We start from the raw sequence: 17325 nt of genomic DNA, 5'->3' as shown, positions 1-17325 counted from the left end.
CTGTGATCAAACCAACAGCATTTTTTTAGTGATATGAGCTGATGTAACAAATACAAAACTCTATCCATCCATCTATTTTCCTCCACGTATCCAGGCCGGGTCTCAGGGGCAGCAGCCTAAGCAGACAACCCCAGACCTCCCTCTCCCCGGCCACCTCCTAATACAAAACTGTGCTGAAGAAATATAAAATCAAAGCGCTTACATTAAGTAGAGCCACCTGTGTCCTGAAACACAGTGTAGAAATGTGTTGTCTGTACCAGAACCGTCTCCCACTCTGTATTTGTCTCCTCTGATCGAATGACAAGCAGCAGAAACACAAACACAATGGCCGACAGCTGAGTTCGGATTGAGAGACTGAATTGCAGTGCCTGTGCCTAGCTAGAGTTGGACTTTATCCTCAGGTTCACCTTAAAATGATAGACACCAGTCCTCGACTTATCTGTGCAAAGTGAGATAAAACCCACATTTAAACACATATCTCTGCCTTACTTAAATCACTTCAACTGTGAATGAGGTTTAAAGTCCAGCTGAGACTGAACTCTAAAGGTTCAGCCTTTGCTCATTTCACTCCTCCTCCTATTGAGTGTTTTTGTGGGTTAATTGGAGTGTGAAAGCCCCTGATCTCAACTGGTGTTTGCCCTCTGCTTCAACACAAGCCTATTATCTTGATTTATATCTAACAAGCGTTGTGTTCTGCTACAGTACTTAACATTGGTGATTCTGTAACCTCCTGTATCATTAGTAGTTTAGACCCTTGTTATTTGTTGGACACTGGGATATGTATGAGGGAAAAAAACTGCCCCATAGGACTTGTATATATCCAGAGGTATTAGAGTAGTACACAGAGTACGGTTTCATTTTTGAGTTAGCACGCTGCACAGAACTGAAGCATGTTCATTGCATTTTACACATAGAATTGATTAAATTACCTCTTTATAAATTCTGATCTCTTTTATTTCTTTATGTCATGTAACATCCATCAGTCTTTCCTCCCCATGTGAATTCTGCTGATTGTTTTTGCCTTCAAATTTTACCCATTTCAGAAGCATAAACACTAAAGAGCCAGAAACATCTGGTTCTTTAGTGTTAGTTGACCTTTTTCAAAGAGTGTTGCTTGTAATCTGACAGTTTAGTTCAAGAGTAGTTCAACTTAAGGTAAAGACAGTCATGTACAGTTTTACGGAAGATGCAATTGTTGTTTTTGCAGCCATAAAACAGAAATATTAGTGGCATCCCTTTTTAGTGTTTTTGTAACATATCATTATAATATCAATCACAAATGACAAAAAAGTGTTAATCATTAATGAAGCAGTTAAAAGGACAAAAATCTTACAGTCATCACAATATCTGCGTTGTGAAAATAAGTGGATAATTATTTACAAAATACTACTTTGCTACTTAAGAGAGAAATTAAGAATTAAGAGAAATTAAAATAAGCTGCTCTGCAAATACATCCAGCCCACACTAAGAGCCAGTCAGTGCAAACGTCAGCAGCTGCTATGAATAACACTTTCAAAACTAAGGAGACTGTTCATGCGCCCTGAGGCGAATAAAATTGAATTGAACTGTTAACGGAGAACGATGCGTTCAGGATCTTCACTGCTGACATGTGAGTTTAGACAGGAAGGAATCGATGACCTAAGGGGCAAAAAGATGTACATAAAATTCAAAAGCATAAACACACACATATATACACATATAACTAACAGTGTTAAATTCTGAATGTTTACCTTTGCCATGTCTCCTGCAGGTCCTGGAACAGACTTCAAAAAGGGTTCCTGCTGCCACAATTCGCATAACTGCTGATTAAAAACTTGAAAGTTTCTGCAACAAAGGAATAAATCATACAACTCTGGCAAATTAATGTCAAAAGATTGTGCCTTTTTTTTAAAATTAAAAATAAATATATTAAACTTACTCATCCAGCAGAGAGTTTGTTGAGCCACTGAAGCCACTATCTTTTAGATCCTCCCACCAGTTTTTTAAAACTGAATTTACCCACTTTAGGCCAACAGTAAGATGCCTATAAAAGAAAATACAAAAAACAATTATCCTGCTGCTAAACACAATGTTATTGTACATGTGTAAAGTGTTTTATTCAGCAGGATTACTCACTCTTCATATTGACTGCTGAGGACTTTGCTAACTAAAGGAAAGAGGTCGACACAACAGCCGATGGTTATCTTTGAAGAATCCTCATCGATGCTGCAGGGAAAATATAAAAATTATTGTAGTAACACTATAATCTCAGTGTTACTAGGATATTTGCAAAACTCAGTGCTCACCATTTGCTTATGAGGGGGAGAAAGTCAACAAACACACCAGTATCTTGGATTCTGTACAAAAATATGATGTAATCAAACTTTAGAAATACTAGCAAACAAGCATTGGCGCATGTTTGAAAGCAGCCGCACGGCGCACACCTCAGAAAGTATGTCAGCAGCTCTCCAACATTTCTCTGCCACAACGTTAAAGCCACTTTGAGTCTTAGATTTCTTCCAAAAAGCACGTCAGTCAGTGTGTTGTGATCCCTCGTGAGCTGGAAAACATAGTCAGCTTTAAGTAGTTTCAGCTGCGTGTTTGCAAGAAAAGTAATTCATAAAACAATGCAAACGTCTTACTGACCTCAGTCAGTACACAGTAGTCAGCCTCTTCACAACCAGTTCTATCAGTTCCTTGGTTGTTATTGATATTATTGACATGAAATGGGAAATCCCAGGGGTCCATACTGAAAATATCCTGCTGTGTGCCCTGCAAGACTTTTGTTTCATTTTCCTTGTTTGCAGCATCACAAGTTCTCCCAGACCCAAGCTGCTTTCTTCGAGCCACAGTCAGATGATGAGTCTTCCTTTTACATGACACTACCCGCTTCACTCTGCCTGGGTTGTTCCCAGAGCGGCTAACCGGGTATCTGGATGGGGTCAAATTCCAAATATAGCTTTTAATCAAAAACAAATGGCTGTAAAAAAAATGCAAAACAGGCAGGAAATACCTCTTTTTGTTGCACTCTTCATTTGCAGCATCATCCGCCTGAATTTAAAAAGACAAAACATGGCGATGCACAAACACAGTTAGAGGCATAAAAAGCACCAGGAACCAGAAATAGATTTGTGCATCATAATGACCAACCCAGCTCACCTGTTTTGTGTTTCTCCCTTTAGGATAGCTCACTTTGTACTGTGCTGCATCATGATGCAAGCGATCCTCAACATTTTGGCTCTCTGCATCTTCAGTGTTGGGGTCCATTATATCTAAAAAGAAAGGATATATGAATGAGTTAACAAATTTATAAACACGACAAAATACATACATACCTCACTGAACCTTAGAGCCTTTGCCTGAAAATCATCTAAGATCAACTTAATGTATTATTTATATAATTTTTGCTCATTTCCTAACTTTTACCATTTTTGTAAGACAAGATAAAAACTTTTAAGGCGATTAAAAAATGCATATCACAGGATTTTAGAGGTTAACAGTGTATGAATCTTGTGTTTCTGGCCATAAATGGCTACACATTGTGGACAGTGTAAACATTATCTTGTCCCCACAACATACGGGCTACACATGTCCAAATACACCGTTTACCACTGTAAATTAATCATTAATTATTCATCTAATATTCTGTTTATAACGCGACACGCTGAAAAACAACATCTCCCACAATCCACTCGGCCATTGTTATCGTTCTGCACATGACGTGGTCAGGAAGCGCTCTCCAGCCAAAACAGCTGGTTGAGTTTAGCTTAGCTGTAACTCTTTGAAGTTTTTATTTTTCTGAATATATGTAATTTATTCAGAACAGAAGTCGTTTGCGCTTTTGGAGATGATCATTCACTGCCTTTAGCTTAACTGTAAGTGTTGTACAGAGGCATGAATTTCTTTGTTTCCTATTGCAAAGTATTAGCTTTGAATTATCGCTAACAAGTAATTAAGCCAGGTAGCTAACAGTCAGGTAGCTAACAGTCAGGTAGCTAACAGCTAACCAGACAAAAAGAAAGAAGCTTTTTAATTGTGTTCCAACCAGCGGTCGAGGAAATACATGTGAAAATAAATGCGTCACAGCATTTAAAGTGAAATAAATAAACAAACCTGTAAGCGTTCACAGTAAATATGATGTACTCACTTTGCGCTGCTTCTCCAAACAGAGATATGACAGTTAAACACTTTGATTCTTTTTACGCAACTAGCCGGCGGTAGATACCGCCCATCATTGGAGAATAAAGCAGCCTATTCATGATTCAGCTGTTGGACTGTGCACCCTCTATCGGCTATTGACACAGTGTTGGTGCACGTTTCACAACCAAAACACACAGCTAAGAGAATCGTCAATGATCAGCCTAACTGACAGTTAATGTAACTGATAGATCAGATCAGCTGGTATAGTAGATTTTGACTCAATTAAAAAGCACGATTTTGTCTTCATGGGCTGTGACACTGATAGTGTCTTTGTTCTGGTAGGTCCAGCATAGCAGCTGCTTGCCTTTGCATTTAATTGATCTGAGGCAAGCCATAGCATGTGTGCTTACCTCTTCTGTCTTTCACTGCAGTACTGCACAATGAAAAGCAACATCACATGCTTTTATTGTCACATCATCTATTTCTAAACTTGTTGCTGACTCTGCTGTTTTGGTTCTGCAGTTTCATGGGCTGAATGGAGGTTAACTGATTTGGACATACTCAACAGAGACCAAAACACAGTATGTGACTTTGTTTATCCTAACTACTCAGCATGTGTAAACCTCCCCTGAGGTCATGTCATTTACTGGAAGGCTTTAAATATCGTCAATATTTCCAAATTTTTTTATACTAGTGCCTTTAGAGTCATGTGATTTTTGTTATGAGAAGTCGGAGATCATGTGATTCAAGTGTGTGTGTGTGTGTGTGTGTGTGTGTGTGTGTGTGTGTGTGTGGCTTCTTTAATCAGGCGTTTGTTCCCTGAGGTCCAGCATTAAAATGTCGCCTGTTCACGCTGCCTGTGCTTTGCTATTTGCTGCACCCCTGCTGGTGCTCAGTGTTCCTCCTATTTGGACCCAGCCAGAACAGGTGCACCTCTCCTATGGAGGTAAGTGTTTGACCTTTTCCACCTGACACATGTGGGATACAGTTTTTCCCCTTGGTCAAAGGAGCTTGCAAAGAAAAGCGTCTGGACTTCTTTAAGTTGCTTGAAGACGTTTCACCTCTCATCCGAGAAGCTTCTTCAGTTCTAAGGTCAAATGGTGGGGACCACACCCAGTTTCACACCTTGGCTCAGGCGATTAGAGGATCATCAGGGGTCCTTTTGTCCCTCTTTGGGGGGAAACTCCCACTAGGTTTAAATCTGGGACTCTCCACCATTTGACCTTAGAAGAAGCTTCTCGGATGAAACGTCTTCAAGCAACTTAAAGAAGTCCAGACGCTTTTCTTTGCAAGCTCCTTTGACTACGAGGACCTGGATGACTGAGAACCTTCACAGACATATTTTTCCCCTTTGAAATACACACAAGTATCCAGGTCACTTGCAGATTTACAGATGTTTTGTACAAATTGCTCAATATTCTGTTAACTGACTACATCTGACTGTTTTTCAGGCAGGTTCACAGAAATATTCCCTGACTGTATTTTTTGTCATGTAGGTTGAGGACACCGTTTAATTACCTAAACTTCCAAACCTGTATCTAATGCAGCATAAAAACCCTTTTGTTCTTTTCTTATGAAGGTGAAACATGTGGTACTCATTATTGAACTGATGTCTTTATGCAAGTACCTGGCCAACTCAAGTCTGCCTTTATAATGCTTCATCTTGCCAGCAGCAAGATCAAAAGTTCCACTCTTGTAAAGTCAGCTTTTTCACATCAGCATCTTTTGGCTTTAATAAATGCACCAGTAAGTGTATCCAATGTTCCTGTCAGACAAATCTGCATCACATTTCAAATAAATGGACTTTTCTTCTTCAGGAATGCCAGGCACTATGGTAGTGACCTGGACAACCTTCAATGAGACAGAGAGCAAGGTGGAGTATAGCCTTCTGGGGGCTCGGCTCTTTGAGATGAGCGCCATAGGACACGCGACTCTGTTTGTCGACTCGGGAACGGAAAAGAGGAAGATGTTCATTCACAGGGTCACACTCAGAGGCCTCAAACCGGCAGCTTCGTATGGTGGGTGGAGTTTTATTAGGGTGGCTGTATCTGTAGGTCATTTATTAATTAGATGGTTGGTGGTTTGATCCCTAGCTGCTCCAGTGAGTATGCCTAAAATACTGAAACCCACCTTGGTGTGTGAAGGTTAGATAGAAAGCACTTAGGTAGAAAAAATGCTTGTACGTATGGATGAATGAGGGATGTTATATAAAGCTTTACTTTAAGTACTCATGTAGAGTAGAAGAGCGCTCTATACAAACGAATCTATTCTCCATTTAGCTTTTGGCTCTCACACCATCTCATGCATCACTTAACTGTGAAACTTTTTTCCTACATTTTTTCCAGTCTACCACTGTGGCAGTGAAGAAGGCTGGAGCGACGTGTTCTTCTTCACTGCTCTTAATGACAGCACTACGTCCAGTCCCAGGTTTGCTTTTTATGGTGACCTCGGCAATGAGAACCCCCAGTCTCTGGCTCGACTGCAAAAGGAAACTCAGCTCGGAATGTACGATGTCATCTTACACATAGGTAACTTCTACCCTTCTAGATATTTTATCCTTCATCATTGTAAAAGAGGCATTAAGTTATATAAACCGCAGCTTAAGGCATTAGTCATCCACAGCTTGTATTAACATAAATCAAATCAATTAAGCCAGCTGACATCCAACAGAGATATCTAATGAGGAGGCAATATATCATTGTGGTAATTACTGTAATTACCATAATAACACATAGTCATCATTTGCACTTATTTGCTTTGAGCATTATGGGATGGATTCTGGTCACTAGCCTGCTATTCATCACTTCACTGATTAAACTGCAGAGTACCTACACTCTGCAGTTTACAACAAAAACCTACTTTTGTTGTGCCAAAGAACCTAGTTTTGATTCACTGGATCGCCAGCTTTTATAATCTCTCCATTTTTAAAAATAGGAAATAATGTTTCTTACCTTTTTATTTCTCCTCAATGTAAACACTAAGTGAACTACCTCTCCCGCTGGTTCAAGAAGGCACAGCAGCACAATTTGCAACACAACTTGCTGAGGGGGTTAATAATATATTAGTTCTTAAATATAGACATCTGAGTGATCTTAATGCTGTGAAGTCATAATGTATGAATAATGGGTGAAGCACTGCATTTAGTTATTTTGTACCAGTCAAATGTCATTCATAGATTTTGTGTTTTTGTAATATTGGTAATATTAAAAGTGGGGAAAAAAACCTTTACCTCACATTTTGCAATATTTCGCTAGATATTCTATTTGGTACAGTGACATCAAATATCAATATTTTGTTAAATAATTCACGAACAAGAACGCTCATGTCATGCACCACCAACCTGAGAAAATGTTACATTAAACTGGTTCAATCAAAAAACATCCTCCTAATTCAGAGCAAGCTAATGGCTCAGAAACAAAAACACAAGTATCAATTTTTGTGAAAAAGAAATCACGAAAGAAAAAAGGAAAATGCATGAAAATCATCAAATAATAATCAACCAATCCTTGAAATCTAGTTCCTTCAATAAAAAACAGTAAAGTGTAAACATATTGGCCTTTAAGTTGACATTTCTTGTTCTTGAGTTAAAAAGAGTCAGGATTTCTAAGGATCATCTGAAGTTTAAAGTGAAAGGGGCGATCGTGGCTCAAGAGTTGGGAGTTTGCCTTGTAATCGGAAGGTTGCCGGTTCGAGCCCCGGCTCGGACAGTCTCGGTCGTTGTGTCCTTGGGCAAGATACTTCACCCGTTGCCTACTGGTGGTGGTCAGAGGGCCCGGTGGCGCCAGTGTCCGGCAGCCTCGCCTCTGTCAGTGCGCCCCAGGGTGGCTGTGGCTACAATGTAGCTGCCATCACCAGTGTGTGAATGTGTGCGTGAATGGGTGGATGACTGGATATGTAAAGCGCTTTGGGGTCCTTAGGGACTAGTAAAGCGCTATATAAATACAGGCCATTTACCATTTACCATATGGCGCTTTATCACAAGCAGTTACACAAAGTTAGAGATCAGCAGATTTATGTACATCTCTGCTTCAAATACCAGTTTACATTTTTCAAGTGTGATGACTGATGGCTTAAAATGGTTTATTTATACTTTTACAATAATTCTGTCATCGCTGGACATGTTTGCTGTTGTTCAACATCTAAATCACCAAACTGTCGAAGCAGTTCTTGTAAAGACTGGTGCAGCGATCGTGTCTGTGCCGGGAATAAGAAAATAGAGAGAAACTGTTTAATTTAGTTTCCCATAATAACAGAAAGCAAGGAAAAGCAAGATGATGTAATCCCCCGTGAAACTATAAACTGTCATTTATACATTTTGGGGTTTTGATGATAGGCACAGTCAGACTAGTTGTCTCCCAGTTTCTAGCTGCGTTGTGGTTTTAGCTTCATTATCTTCAGCTTCTTTATATCTAACACTAGAAACGAAACAGCAAAATGCCAAAACTACGTAAGAGTTCAGCTCTCTTGAAATAAATTCTGACAATATAAATCTAGTGAAGCTGATTAGATGGTACTGCTTGGGCAAACTTAATCTGCACATCTTGTTTTTACATTATGCTGGCAAAGAGTAAAAATCATGTAAAAGATTCTAATCTATAGATTTTATGTGCTTGTTTTACAGGAGACTTTGCCTATGACATGCATGAGGTAATTTACCCTTCTATCTTTCCAGTCTTGTGAAATGTGATCAAACCTGCACTTAGTTTCAATTAAGGTCACTGACAGCAAAGTTCTTATACTCTTAAAATCACTCTGATATATCCCTGATTCCAATAAGACAGAAGAGATAAGCCACTTTACCTTTCTCTACTGCACACCACTGTTTGTCCTCAGGACATGTGAGAGCTTTCAGCTGTGGTTGGGACATTAGCATTGCTGTGAAACGCCTTAAGCCCGCAGTGAAAGATGAGAGTACGGATTGTGTCGCCCAAGTATTTCATGAATAAAAGTGGTGCTATTCAAAACCACAGATCTTAAGTCCCAATAACATATCGGCTCATATGAAATCCTCACAGCTGTCACCTTTCATATTAGAGGACATAACCTTGTCTCGGATGCTAATATCATTTTCCCTTAAATAACTTTGCGCGTTATTAATGCTGTTTTTTAATAGGGAGAGAATGTAAAATGCAATCATCAGGCTGCTGCAAAAATTAATAACCATAATTCATCTGAGCTGTGTTCTCAGCTGGAATGTGCAGGCACAACCTGCGGCTTCGCTGATATTATAAATAGAAAAACAGAGAGAGAGAATTTAGCCTGAAAGGTCGTTAATGGCTGTGGCAGGTAAAAGCCATCAGAGGAGAAATGAACCGCGGTGTGCTTTTAAAGCACCGCAGACAGTATTGGGATATTTAAGACGAACTCTTCAAGTTCCATTGAGGTTTATTTGGTAGCCTGTGCTACGTTCCTGAAGCATTCTGGAAAATGGACTGAATGTGCAAAAATGAACACTGTCTTAACAGGAAGTTCTTTGACATCATGTTTAATGGCTCAATGACACTGTGTGATTCCAGGATAATGCCAGGATTGGAGACGAGTTCATGAGGCAGATCGAGTCCATAGCTGCCTATGTGCCCTACATGACCTGTCCCGGCAACCATGAAGCTACATAGTAGGTGAAATTCAACTGAATCTCTCTGCTGTCTCTCTCATTCATACGATGCATCCATAGGTGGAAGTCAGGCACACGTTCATTACAAAAACACGTTCTTTCTCACACAGCGTCTGTTTGTCTGCTGTCTGCCTTCAGCTCTGTTTTTCTTTTTCTTTATATTTGCACCACATTCTGCTCACAGAGCCAGGAGTGTAATTAATGGGTTTTGGACAGAAAAACAGCAGTGCATGCTATATTTCAAGGCTAGCCCCATCAGCTGCACTTTTTCTTCTGCAAAATAGAGAGCACACTTGGTTAGTCTTGAAAAGTCTTTACTGTACCGTTTGAACAGATGGGAGCTATTTTTGTCTCCGAAGTCTGGAGCAGCATTAGGAGCCACCAAGTTCTAAACAAGTCAACACTGTCCAAAACTAACATTAGTCTGACTGGGAATCATCAGCTTAATATCTGTTTTTGAGTTTCCAGAGATGGCCTGCGGTGGTGGGAACTGTCAGTATTTTCACTCACGGTTACCAAATGTGCTCTTTGCATCTGAGTGTGGGAACTTATCTGGATGAAAACACAAGACAAAGCCTTGGTTAAATGGTAAAATCTTAAATTAAAGTAAACTATTTCATAATTTTTCAAACAAAACCCTGAAACATTGCTTCTTCTAGCTTCTTAGATGTCAGGTTTTACAGCTTTCCCTGATTTTATCTATAACACTTTAGTAAATCACATATAATAAAGACTTTTGTGCTGTTTTGGAGATACCAAGCAGTCTGAAGGAGTCAGCTTGGGTTAAAGAAACTGTGCAGTAAATAGTCAGTGAATGTTTTAGAGCAAAAGAGCCATATGTAATAAAATAATCTGCAGATTAATTGATGATAAAAAACCCAGCTTACAGTGCGACTCTACATGCAATCATGTATGCATAGATATTATTCAGTGGGTTGCCCCCCATTAGCTTCATAATTACAACTCGACAATTCTCCCTTATAAAATAAAAAAACACATTATTACAATATGTCACTTAACTGTTTCAGTACATTAAATTACACATTTATTAGTTATAGTTAAAGTCAGACTTCTATAGACATTCATATGGTTTTTATCATGAGGATCAGCAGCGAATGGATCCCTGAATTCCAACAACATCTGCTGGAGTTAGAAACTTTCAGTGGTGTCTGATCCTGCACCATAATATTTACTTGCCGCTTCTATACGGGGACAGTTCTCACTCTCTTGGCTTTGCCATGTGTAATAGGACTACTGTCTGCCTCTTTATTAAGGAGCTGCTAACAGTAGTCTCTTTTTCTTGGCGCTGCATCCCGACATAAGAACCTGATATCAAAAACCAGCTCGGTGCATTACATAACCAGAAATCCAGTTCCCCCCCCCTCTTCTTCTATACCTAAATATGTGTTTCGTTCTGTGGTGTCGTCCAGAATCCAAGTATACCCAGCAGCTGGGCCCTGCTTTTCTTCCTCACTTTCTGTTGTGCTTCGTCTCACTGTACTTCTCTGTTACTCTCGCTTTCCAACCTCAAAACCTAATGAGTTAAAGGCGATTAAAACGGAGCCGACCACAAAGGTTTTCAGTCAGCATTCCAGCTGCATGAGAACAGCCGGTCCACGGAAGATGCTAAGGCCCCAGTCAAGGCTGTCTTTGTTCACCAAGATGAGCATGTGCTTCAGTAGACCAACGGTCATCATCTGAAACAATGATATGCTCCATGAATATTACAACTGGATCCTTTAAGTTGTCATACTGCCTGGATTTAGCCCATCAGATGATGAAAGGAAAGAGTTGACGAGCAGGGAAAATCTTACTGGGCCAGTTGAAGCAGACGGGTTGTTCTGAATTTGACATCCAGATTTCTATCTCAATGTTCATTTAAAAAACCCACACATTTAGCTGGAAAGATGACAATCTGACTTAGAATGACTCACATTTTTTGCTGAACTCCCATACAGATCAATGACACAAATGAACGCTTGTCATGTCTGTGCTAAATTACATTTCCACTGCTGAACTACAGACTTGATCGCTTGTTTTTGATTTAGTTTCAGCCAGCGAATACATTTCCTGTATGTCTAAAAATCCAGTGATTCAAAACTAAACAAAACAGAACAAAAAACTTTTTTTCTGTGTTCCCAGATCCTTAAAACGCCTGCAGATACCATTTTTAGCCACAAGATGGGAGTATGAACTTATATTAGGACTCTTCCTTATTCACCACAGTGATCACATTTGGCTGTGAAATTTCAATCACAACAGATTTGTTTGGGATAAAGAGCTCATCCTTATGCTTTTACGTTAGGGTGAATGACTTAAGTAAAGATTTTTTTGTATTATCTATACTAAAAGATGAAAAAATGTCCTTCATATAATAACTTTGAAATAAAGTTCGTACCTATAGCTATTTTTAACATTTTAAAGGTGCCATCTGTAGGATCAGCCTGCCATTGTGCACATGAAATGATGTTGAAACAAGCGGCTCACAAACTGACCTTTGCTGGGTTATCATGCTGACCATTTAAACCTGACCTCGGTGCCCACCCAAACTACAGGTGACATTACTTTAAGACTTATTCAGCATTAGTTAAGAGCTCTGTGATCCTCCTTTTGGGTCCTGAATCCTGGCCTTTAACCTCTGACCCTGCTGCTCTCAAGTTACCCCTAACTCAACATTACCCCTAGCCCTACATTAAACTTGTCAATTCAGGGATCTGCTACCCTACTCTGGCTGCTGCCGAGGAAATTGCCTCTTTTTTCCACCTCCCCTACGTGAGATAAGAAAATAATTGTTCCCATCACCTTGCTTAGTTAATGGCCTGTTGAGAAGACTGGCTCCTGCCTTCTAAATTAAAAACTGTGAAAAGAGTCTGACAGATTGGAGTCTGGGAGAGCTTTCCATGAAATATTTTTTTTATTTTTACTCTTTTGCGTTGTAAAATTTGGAGATGCTGGTTTGATAGTGTTTTAGCATCTCTCGAGTTTCCAATTAGTATGTGTCTGTTTCATGTAGTGCAATGAGCAGCGATGGACTGATCACTTTAAGTGTCCGGCTATATCTAGATCAATAAAAACCGCCAAGACTCGGTGGTGAAACCACTGCAGGACTACCTCAAAACTGGATTCCTCTGATGACTGCTGGATGTAAAATGACAGTCTTCTTTTAAAACAATGTCATGGTTTTAAGAGAGGTATATTTAGAGACATGTTCTTGATTGACAGCTGTGGCACTCTCGGTCATGGTGGCTCCTACTCGCTTATCCCATGTCCGGCTCCACCCAAGCTCCCTCATGTTGACCAGAGTTTGATTATCTGGCTCCACTTGCTGACCATGATTTTAAGCTTCAGACTATTCCATCACTAAGCTATAGGTTGATGTCACAGAGGCTACTTTGCGTTTCTGCCCAGCCTTTAATTTAGAGAGGGATCCTCTGATAGCTTGCATGTAGCAGTGTTTATAGTTCCTTTAAATATCTAGGACCTTCCAGGAGGTCTTAGAGGTTGATGGTTGTTTTCAACCGATGAGGTATAACTCCAAGTCTTCTGCCAGGTTTAGATGACAAATGAAAAAGCACATAAATCAAAAGAACTGCACCAAATGCAGGGGCTTTTTTTCCACGAACAGCTGGTTTATTGTATTTCAGAGAAAGCTTGGAATTATCTTAAATCTATTCTGAATGGATTGCAGTTTTCCCAGGCGCTGGTATAATCATCTCAAACTATGAGAAAGCAGCAGTTTGAGGTGCTAAGTGCTGCTTCTCATTTATTCAAGGAATGTAGAGTGCACGATCAGTCCATCTCATTGCGTTTCTCGCTATATTGTTTGTTCACAGCAACTTCTCCAACTACAGGAATCGCTTCAGCATGCCAGGCCAGACTGAGAGCCTGTGGTACAGGTAAGGGAGCTGCTTTAACAGCAATCAATTAATGCACCGAAGCAGGTGAACGAATACGAAAGCATGTCATTGCAAGCCCTGCACACAGCACTCGTGATGAGTAATTCATTGTTTTCTAACAGCGGGCCCGTGTGAAGTGTCAAGTGTCAGTGTGTCAAACGTCCTGCTGTATTTCAGTAAGCATTAATGAGTCAGCAGAGGAGTATAGAGCTCTCTTAGTATAGCTTACTTCTCCTATCTCACACACTGAGACTACACAAAGAAGCTATACATCTGACAGGTGGGACTCATCGCCCACCACAGGCCTCCTCCTGTCAGACAGTAAGATAATACAGTACATTGCTACACCACAGGCCAGCTGCCCACTCTCTGGGCAGGGCTGCTGGCTGAGAGCCTTCCACTCATGTGCACAGTTAGGAGGCAAAGAGAAACTCCATCCAGGCAACTGACTGCAACTGGAAACTGTTCATAACATTAAGCACACATGTACAGTGGCACTCTTCCATTAACCCTACAGCACGGACATGTAAGCACACACAGTACAGTGCGGCCTTTTAAAGAGCAGTTTAGTCTATTTTATAACAACATGTGAGTGACGCAACGTCGTCTGGAGTATTTTTCACACTTTGCGGTTTAAAGTGAGACCTGCTCTTGCTTATCAGATGACTTTTAACACGCTTCCTCTCCTGGGTCAGTGCAGTGTATTATTTTAACAATGTCTCTGCAGCTGGAACCTGGGCTCAGCGCACATAATCGCCATTTCCACCGAGGTTTACTTCTATCTTGACTTTGGCCAGGACCTCCTCTTCAAGCAGTACGACTGGCTGGAGAAAGACCTGGAGGTTAATGACCACAACAATTCCATCTGTCCACTGTGGCTAAGTCCTTTCTTTTGTTCCCACACTTGCTTTGACCTCTTTTTTTCTCATTTTAAGACCAAGGTCATTTTATATCATTATAATATTCAGAATTCTCATTTCAGTGAAAGTAAGAGCATGTTGCTGAATTTGTTTCCCTGTTTTAATGTGGCACATGTGTGGCTCCACTTTTGTTTCATCTAGGAGGCCAACAAGCCCGAGAACAGAGCAGTGCGTCCTTGGATCATAACCATGGGGCACCGGCCCATGTACTGCTCTGATGATGACCAGGATGACTGTACTAAGTTTGAATCCTATGTATGTAAGAGTCTGTTAATTTGTTTACATTGCTACAGTGAGAAATGGTTTATATTATATAATAATTTTTCACAATTCATTGTGTAGGGCACTTATTAATGTAACTCCCAGGCTGATGTTTTTATTGTTGGACCAGAGTAGCTTTGGATGATTTACAATCCCCACAGATAATACAGCGTGTGAAAGAAGATGTTTTAACTCCTTCGCTCCCCCTTTGAAGATTTTTTCTGATTGGTTGTCCTTTGCAAATACAAGATTGAACAAAACACAAGTTGGGCAAGCCCGACTTGTGTTCCTCATATGACAATATTAAACATTCAGATTAATCTGAAGGCTGAGCTTTGGTTCACATAAGCTGGGCTCATTATTTAAACCTTTGACTATGTCTAAAGTTTTATAGAAAAATGATCGAAAACATGTACAGACAGGCTGAATGTCTAGCTTAGTAAAGGGTGATAGTGCCACCCATACCAGTGCCTTGTGGGGTATGAGTGTGGTGTTGTTTAGCTAAATTCCAGACTCTTTACTAGTATTATTCTGTATTACCATATCGGTAATTCACTCTATAGTTGTGATGTAATTTCACTACTGCAAACGTCATGTTGTCATTACCTTAAAATACCGTGAGCCTTGGCTTTAAAGAAGCTGCTGTTAATTGGGAGCTGTGTTCCTGGTTATGTAAACAGCAGCATGTTTGTGTTGTTAAACATTTTATTTTTATCACATAATGTTATTTGCAGGATTTATTTTCACAGCCTTGCTTTACACTTAAATTGCCCCTGCTAGGAGACATGACAAGCATGTTGCAGACTGGCCAGTCCACAGAACCCATAAGCAGCACGGCGTGCTGGCATAATCACTGTAATTTGGAGCAAATAGTTTCCACCGGGGCTTGCTTCTCTCAACACTTGGCATTGTTGAGAGTGAGGCAGGCACAGGTAATGGATGCCTGCCAGATAGTGTTTCACCCAGCAGGTAGTGGTTTGGATGTTAATGCCAATTCATATTGTCATTATACCTCTCTCACCTATGTCTCAGGTCCGTCTGGGAAGGAATGACACAAAACCACCGGCTCCAGGTCTTGAGGATCTATTTTATCGTTATGGTATGCTACCTAGTCTGTGTGCTGCTAATGGGTGTTTAGTATTGCAAATTTGCACACTTAGACTAATGTCCTAACAGCAGAGCAAACCAAACACCAGGCCTTCTGTCTGGCTGAAATGCTAACAGCCTGTTTTCAAAATGTTTTTCCTGTATTACGTTTCTCAGACTTTTCGCTCATTGGTTTTAATTATTTAATTTGTGATGAATCGCTGTCAGGTTTTGTTTCTCTGATCTTAAGGTTTTGTTGTTTGTTGAGAAATCTGCAAATTAAATAGGCACAGGTTCTGAGGAACTTTCAGTTGCACCACTGAGCTGTTTGTGTATGCTTCTCATCTATGAAAGGTTTTTTTTTTCCCCCCCACAGGAGTGGATGTGGAGTTGTGGGCACATGAGCACACGTATGAGAGGCTGTGGCCTGTGTATGGTGATAAGGTCAGCTGGTGCATTCTTACTTCACCCCATCCTTCATCCTTGCATTCCCCTGTTGTAAACTAGTGTTCCAAACTTATTGTGCTTTGCTCCTTGAAGGTATTCAATGGCAGCAGAGAACAGCCTTACGTGAACCCCAAAGCTCCAGTCCACATTATCACAGGCTCTGCTGTGAGTAGTTTCACGTCACTGTGTCACTGTTAACATTTTTGTGTGCAGGTCAGTGCGCAAAGTGACAGTGAAATCAACAGAAATGCCGTTATGTATGGTAAACAGCTCTGTCTGTGCAGCAGCTGGTCTGCTACATGAGTTTAGTACCATCTGTTCGTCTGGTTAACTCTTTTCTGATGTGGTGGTGAACAGTGCAGAGTACACTTTGTCATCCAACCACAGAGGGATTAGTCATTGGGATATTAAAATGCAGACAGACTCACACCGAGGCACAGCCGCAGTTGTAAATGTCAGAGTCTGAGGAAGGCATGTGGCTCCTATCTTAAAGGCTCGGTGTAATTCCTGGTTAATCTTCTGCAGGGCTGCAGAGAGAAGACTGACAAGTTCAATCCAAACCCCAAAGAGTGGAGTGCTTTCCGCAGCAGAGACTACGGCTACAGCCGTATGCAGGTGGTCAATGGAACCCACCTGTACTTGGAGCAGGTGTCTGATGACCAGGTGAGCACACGAGGAAGAATGTGTGAGTGCGATTCATTTCACGACCAAGGAATATTGCTCGGATGATGACAAAGACTTTTCTGTGTGTTCCAGAATGGGAAGGTGATTGACAGCATATGGGTGGTGAAAGAAAAACACGGCTTCTCTGCCTGGGTATGAAGACTGTCTTTCTTAAAGCAAATGCACTTTCAGCCCAAAACAAGTACTTTTTGCCTCCAAACCAATTATGCAGTGATCATAAAACTTATTCGTGCTCATTTGATTTCACTGAGCCTTGTGCAATTTTTTTTTTTTTTTTTTTTTTTTTTTTTTTTTTTTT

General features: G+C 40.5%; 2 protein-coding genes across 4 annotated transcripts; one reads left to right on the top strand and one right to left on the bottom strand.

Moving 5' to 3' along the window:
- Window positions 1-202: 202 nt before the first annotated feature.
- LOC102314201 (KATNB1-like protein 1) lies at window positions 203-4248 on the bottom strand. 2 transcript variants are annotated; one of them, XM_014331970.2, is made up of 10 exons: window positions 4127-4248; window positions 3139-3251; window positions 2993-3030; window positions 2626-2911; window positions 2424-2539; window positions 2286-2336; window positions 2116-2205; window positions 1919-2023; window positions 1731-1824; window positions 203-1638 (listed from the first exon to the last, which is right to left on the bottom strand). In XM_014331970.2, exons 2-10 carry the CDS (start codon window positions 3244-3246, stop codon window positions 1597-1599), a joined length of 930 nt encoding a protein of 309 aa, XP_014187456.1. In that variant the 5' UTR covers window positions 3247-3251; window positions 4127-4248; the 3' UTR covers window positions 203-1596. The 2 variants fall into 2 exon arrangements, with proteins under 2 accessions (XP_014187456.1, XP_014187459.1); XM_014331973.2 differs by having other exon boundaries at window positions 4093-4150.
- Window positions 3694-17292, top strand: acp7 (acid phosphatase 7, tartrate resistant (putative)). Of its 2 annotated transcripts, none has more exons than XM_005916900.3 (15): window positions 3694-3854; window positions 4642-4700; window positions 4928-5065; window positions 5937-6137; window positions 6465-6647; window positions 8741-8766; window positions 9636-9733; window positions 13567-13629; window positions 14357-14471; window positions 14691-14804; window positions 15843-15909; window positions 16273-16340; window positions 16437-16508; window positions 16869-17006; window positions 17100-17292. In XM_005916900.3, the coding sequence occupies exons 3-15, from the start codon at window positions 4957-4959 to the stop codon at window positions 17163-17165; spliced, it is 1320 nt and encodes a 439-aa protein (XP_005916962.1). In that variant the 5' UTR covers window positions 3694-3854; window positions 4642-4700; window positions 4928-4956; the 3' UTR covers window positions 17166-17292. The 2 variants fall into 2 exon arrangements, with proteins under 2 accessions (XP_005916962.1, XP_042074185.1); XM_042218251.1 differs by lacking the exon at window positions 3694-3854 and adding an exon at window positions 4333-4457.
- The last annotated feature ends 33 nt before the right edge of the window (window positions 17293-17325 follow it).

The sequence above is a fragment of the Haplochromis burtoni genome, unplaced genomic scaffold (genome assembly GCF_018398535.1).
Source record: "Haplochromis burtoni strain Fernald_Lab_line unplaced genomic scaffold, NCSU_Asbu1 Contig_16, whole genome shotgun sequence".
Classification (NCBI taxonomy): domain Eukaryota; kingdom Metazoa; phylum Chordata; class Actinopteri; order Cichliformes; family Cichlidae; genus Haplochromis; species Haplochromis burtoni.
This window is presented reverse-complemented; position numbering and strand designations above follow the sequence as displayed.

Excerpts from the sequence above, each read along its gene's own strand:
- LOC102314201 (XM_014331970.2), bottom strand. The coding sequence starts at position 3,246 with ATGGACCCCAACACTGAAGATGCAGAGAGCCAAAATGTTGAGGATCGC. Across the intron at positions 2,024-2,115 it reads CTCAGCAGTCAATATGAAGA|GCATCTTACTGTTGGCCTAA; the intron begins GTGAGTAATCCT and ends TTTCTTTTATAG. Across the intron at positions 1,825-1,918 it reads ACAAACTCTCTGCTGGATGA|AAACTTTCAAGTTTTTAATC; the intron begins GTAAGTTTAATA and ends CCTTTGTTGCAG.
- acp7 (XM_005916900.3), top strand. The coding sequence starts at position 4,957 with ATGTCGCCTGTTCACGCTGCCTGTGCTTTGCTATTTGCTGCACCCCTG. Across the intron at positions 14,805-15,842 it reads GTACTAAGTTTGAATCCTAT|GTCCGTCTGGGAAGGAATGA; the intron begins GTATGTAAGAGT and ends CCTATGTCTCAG. Across the intron at positions 15,910-16,272 it reads GGATCTATTTTATCGTTATG|GAGTGGATGTGGAGTTGTGG; the intron begins GTATGCTACCTA and ends TCCCCCCCACAG.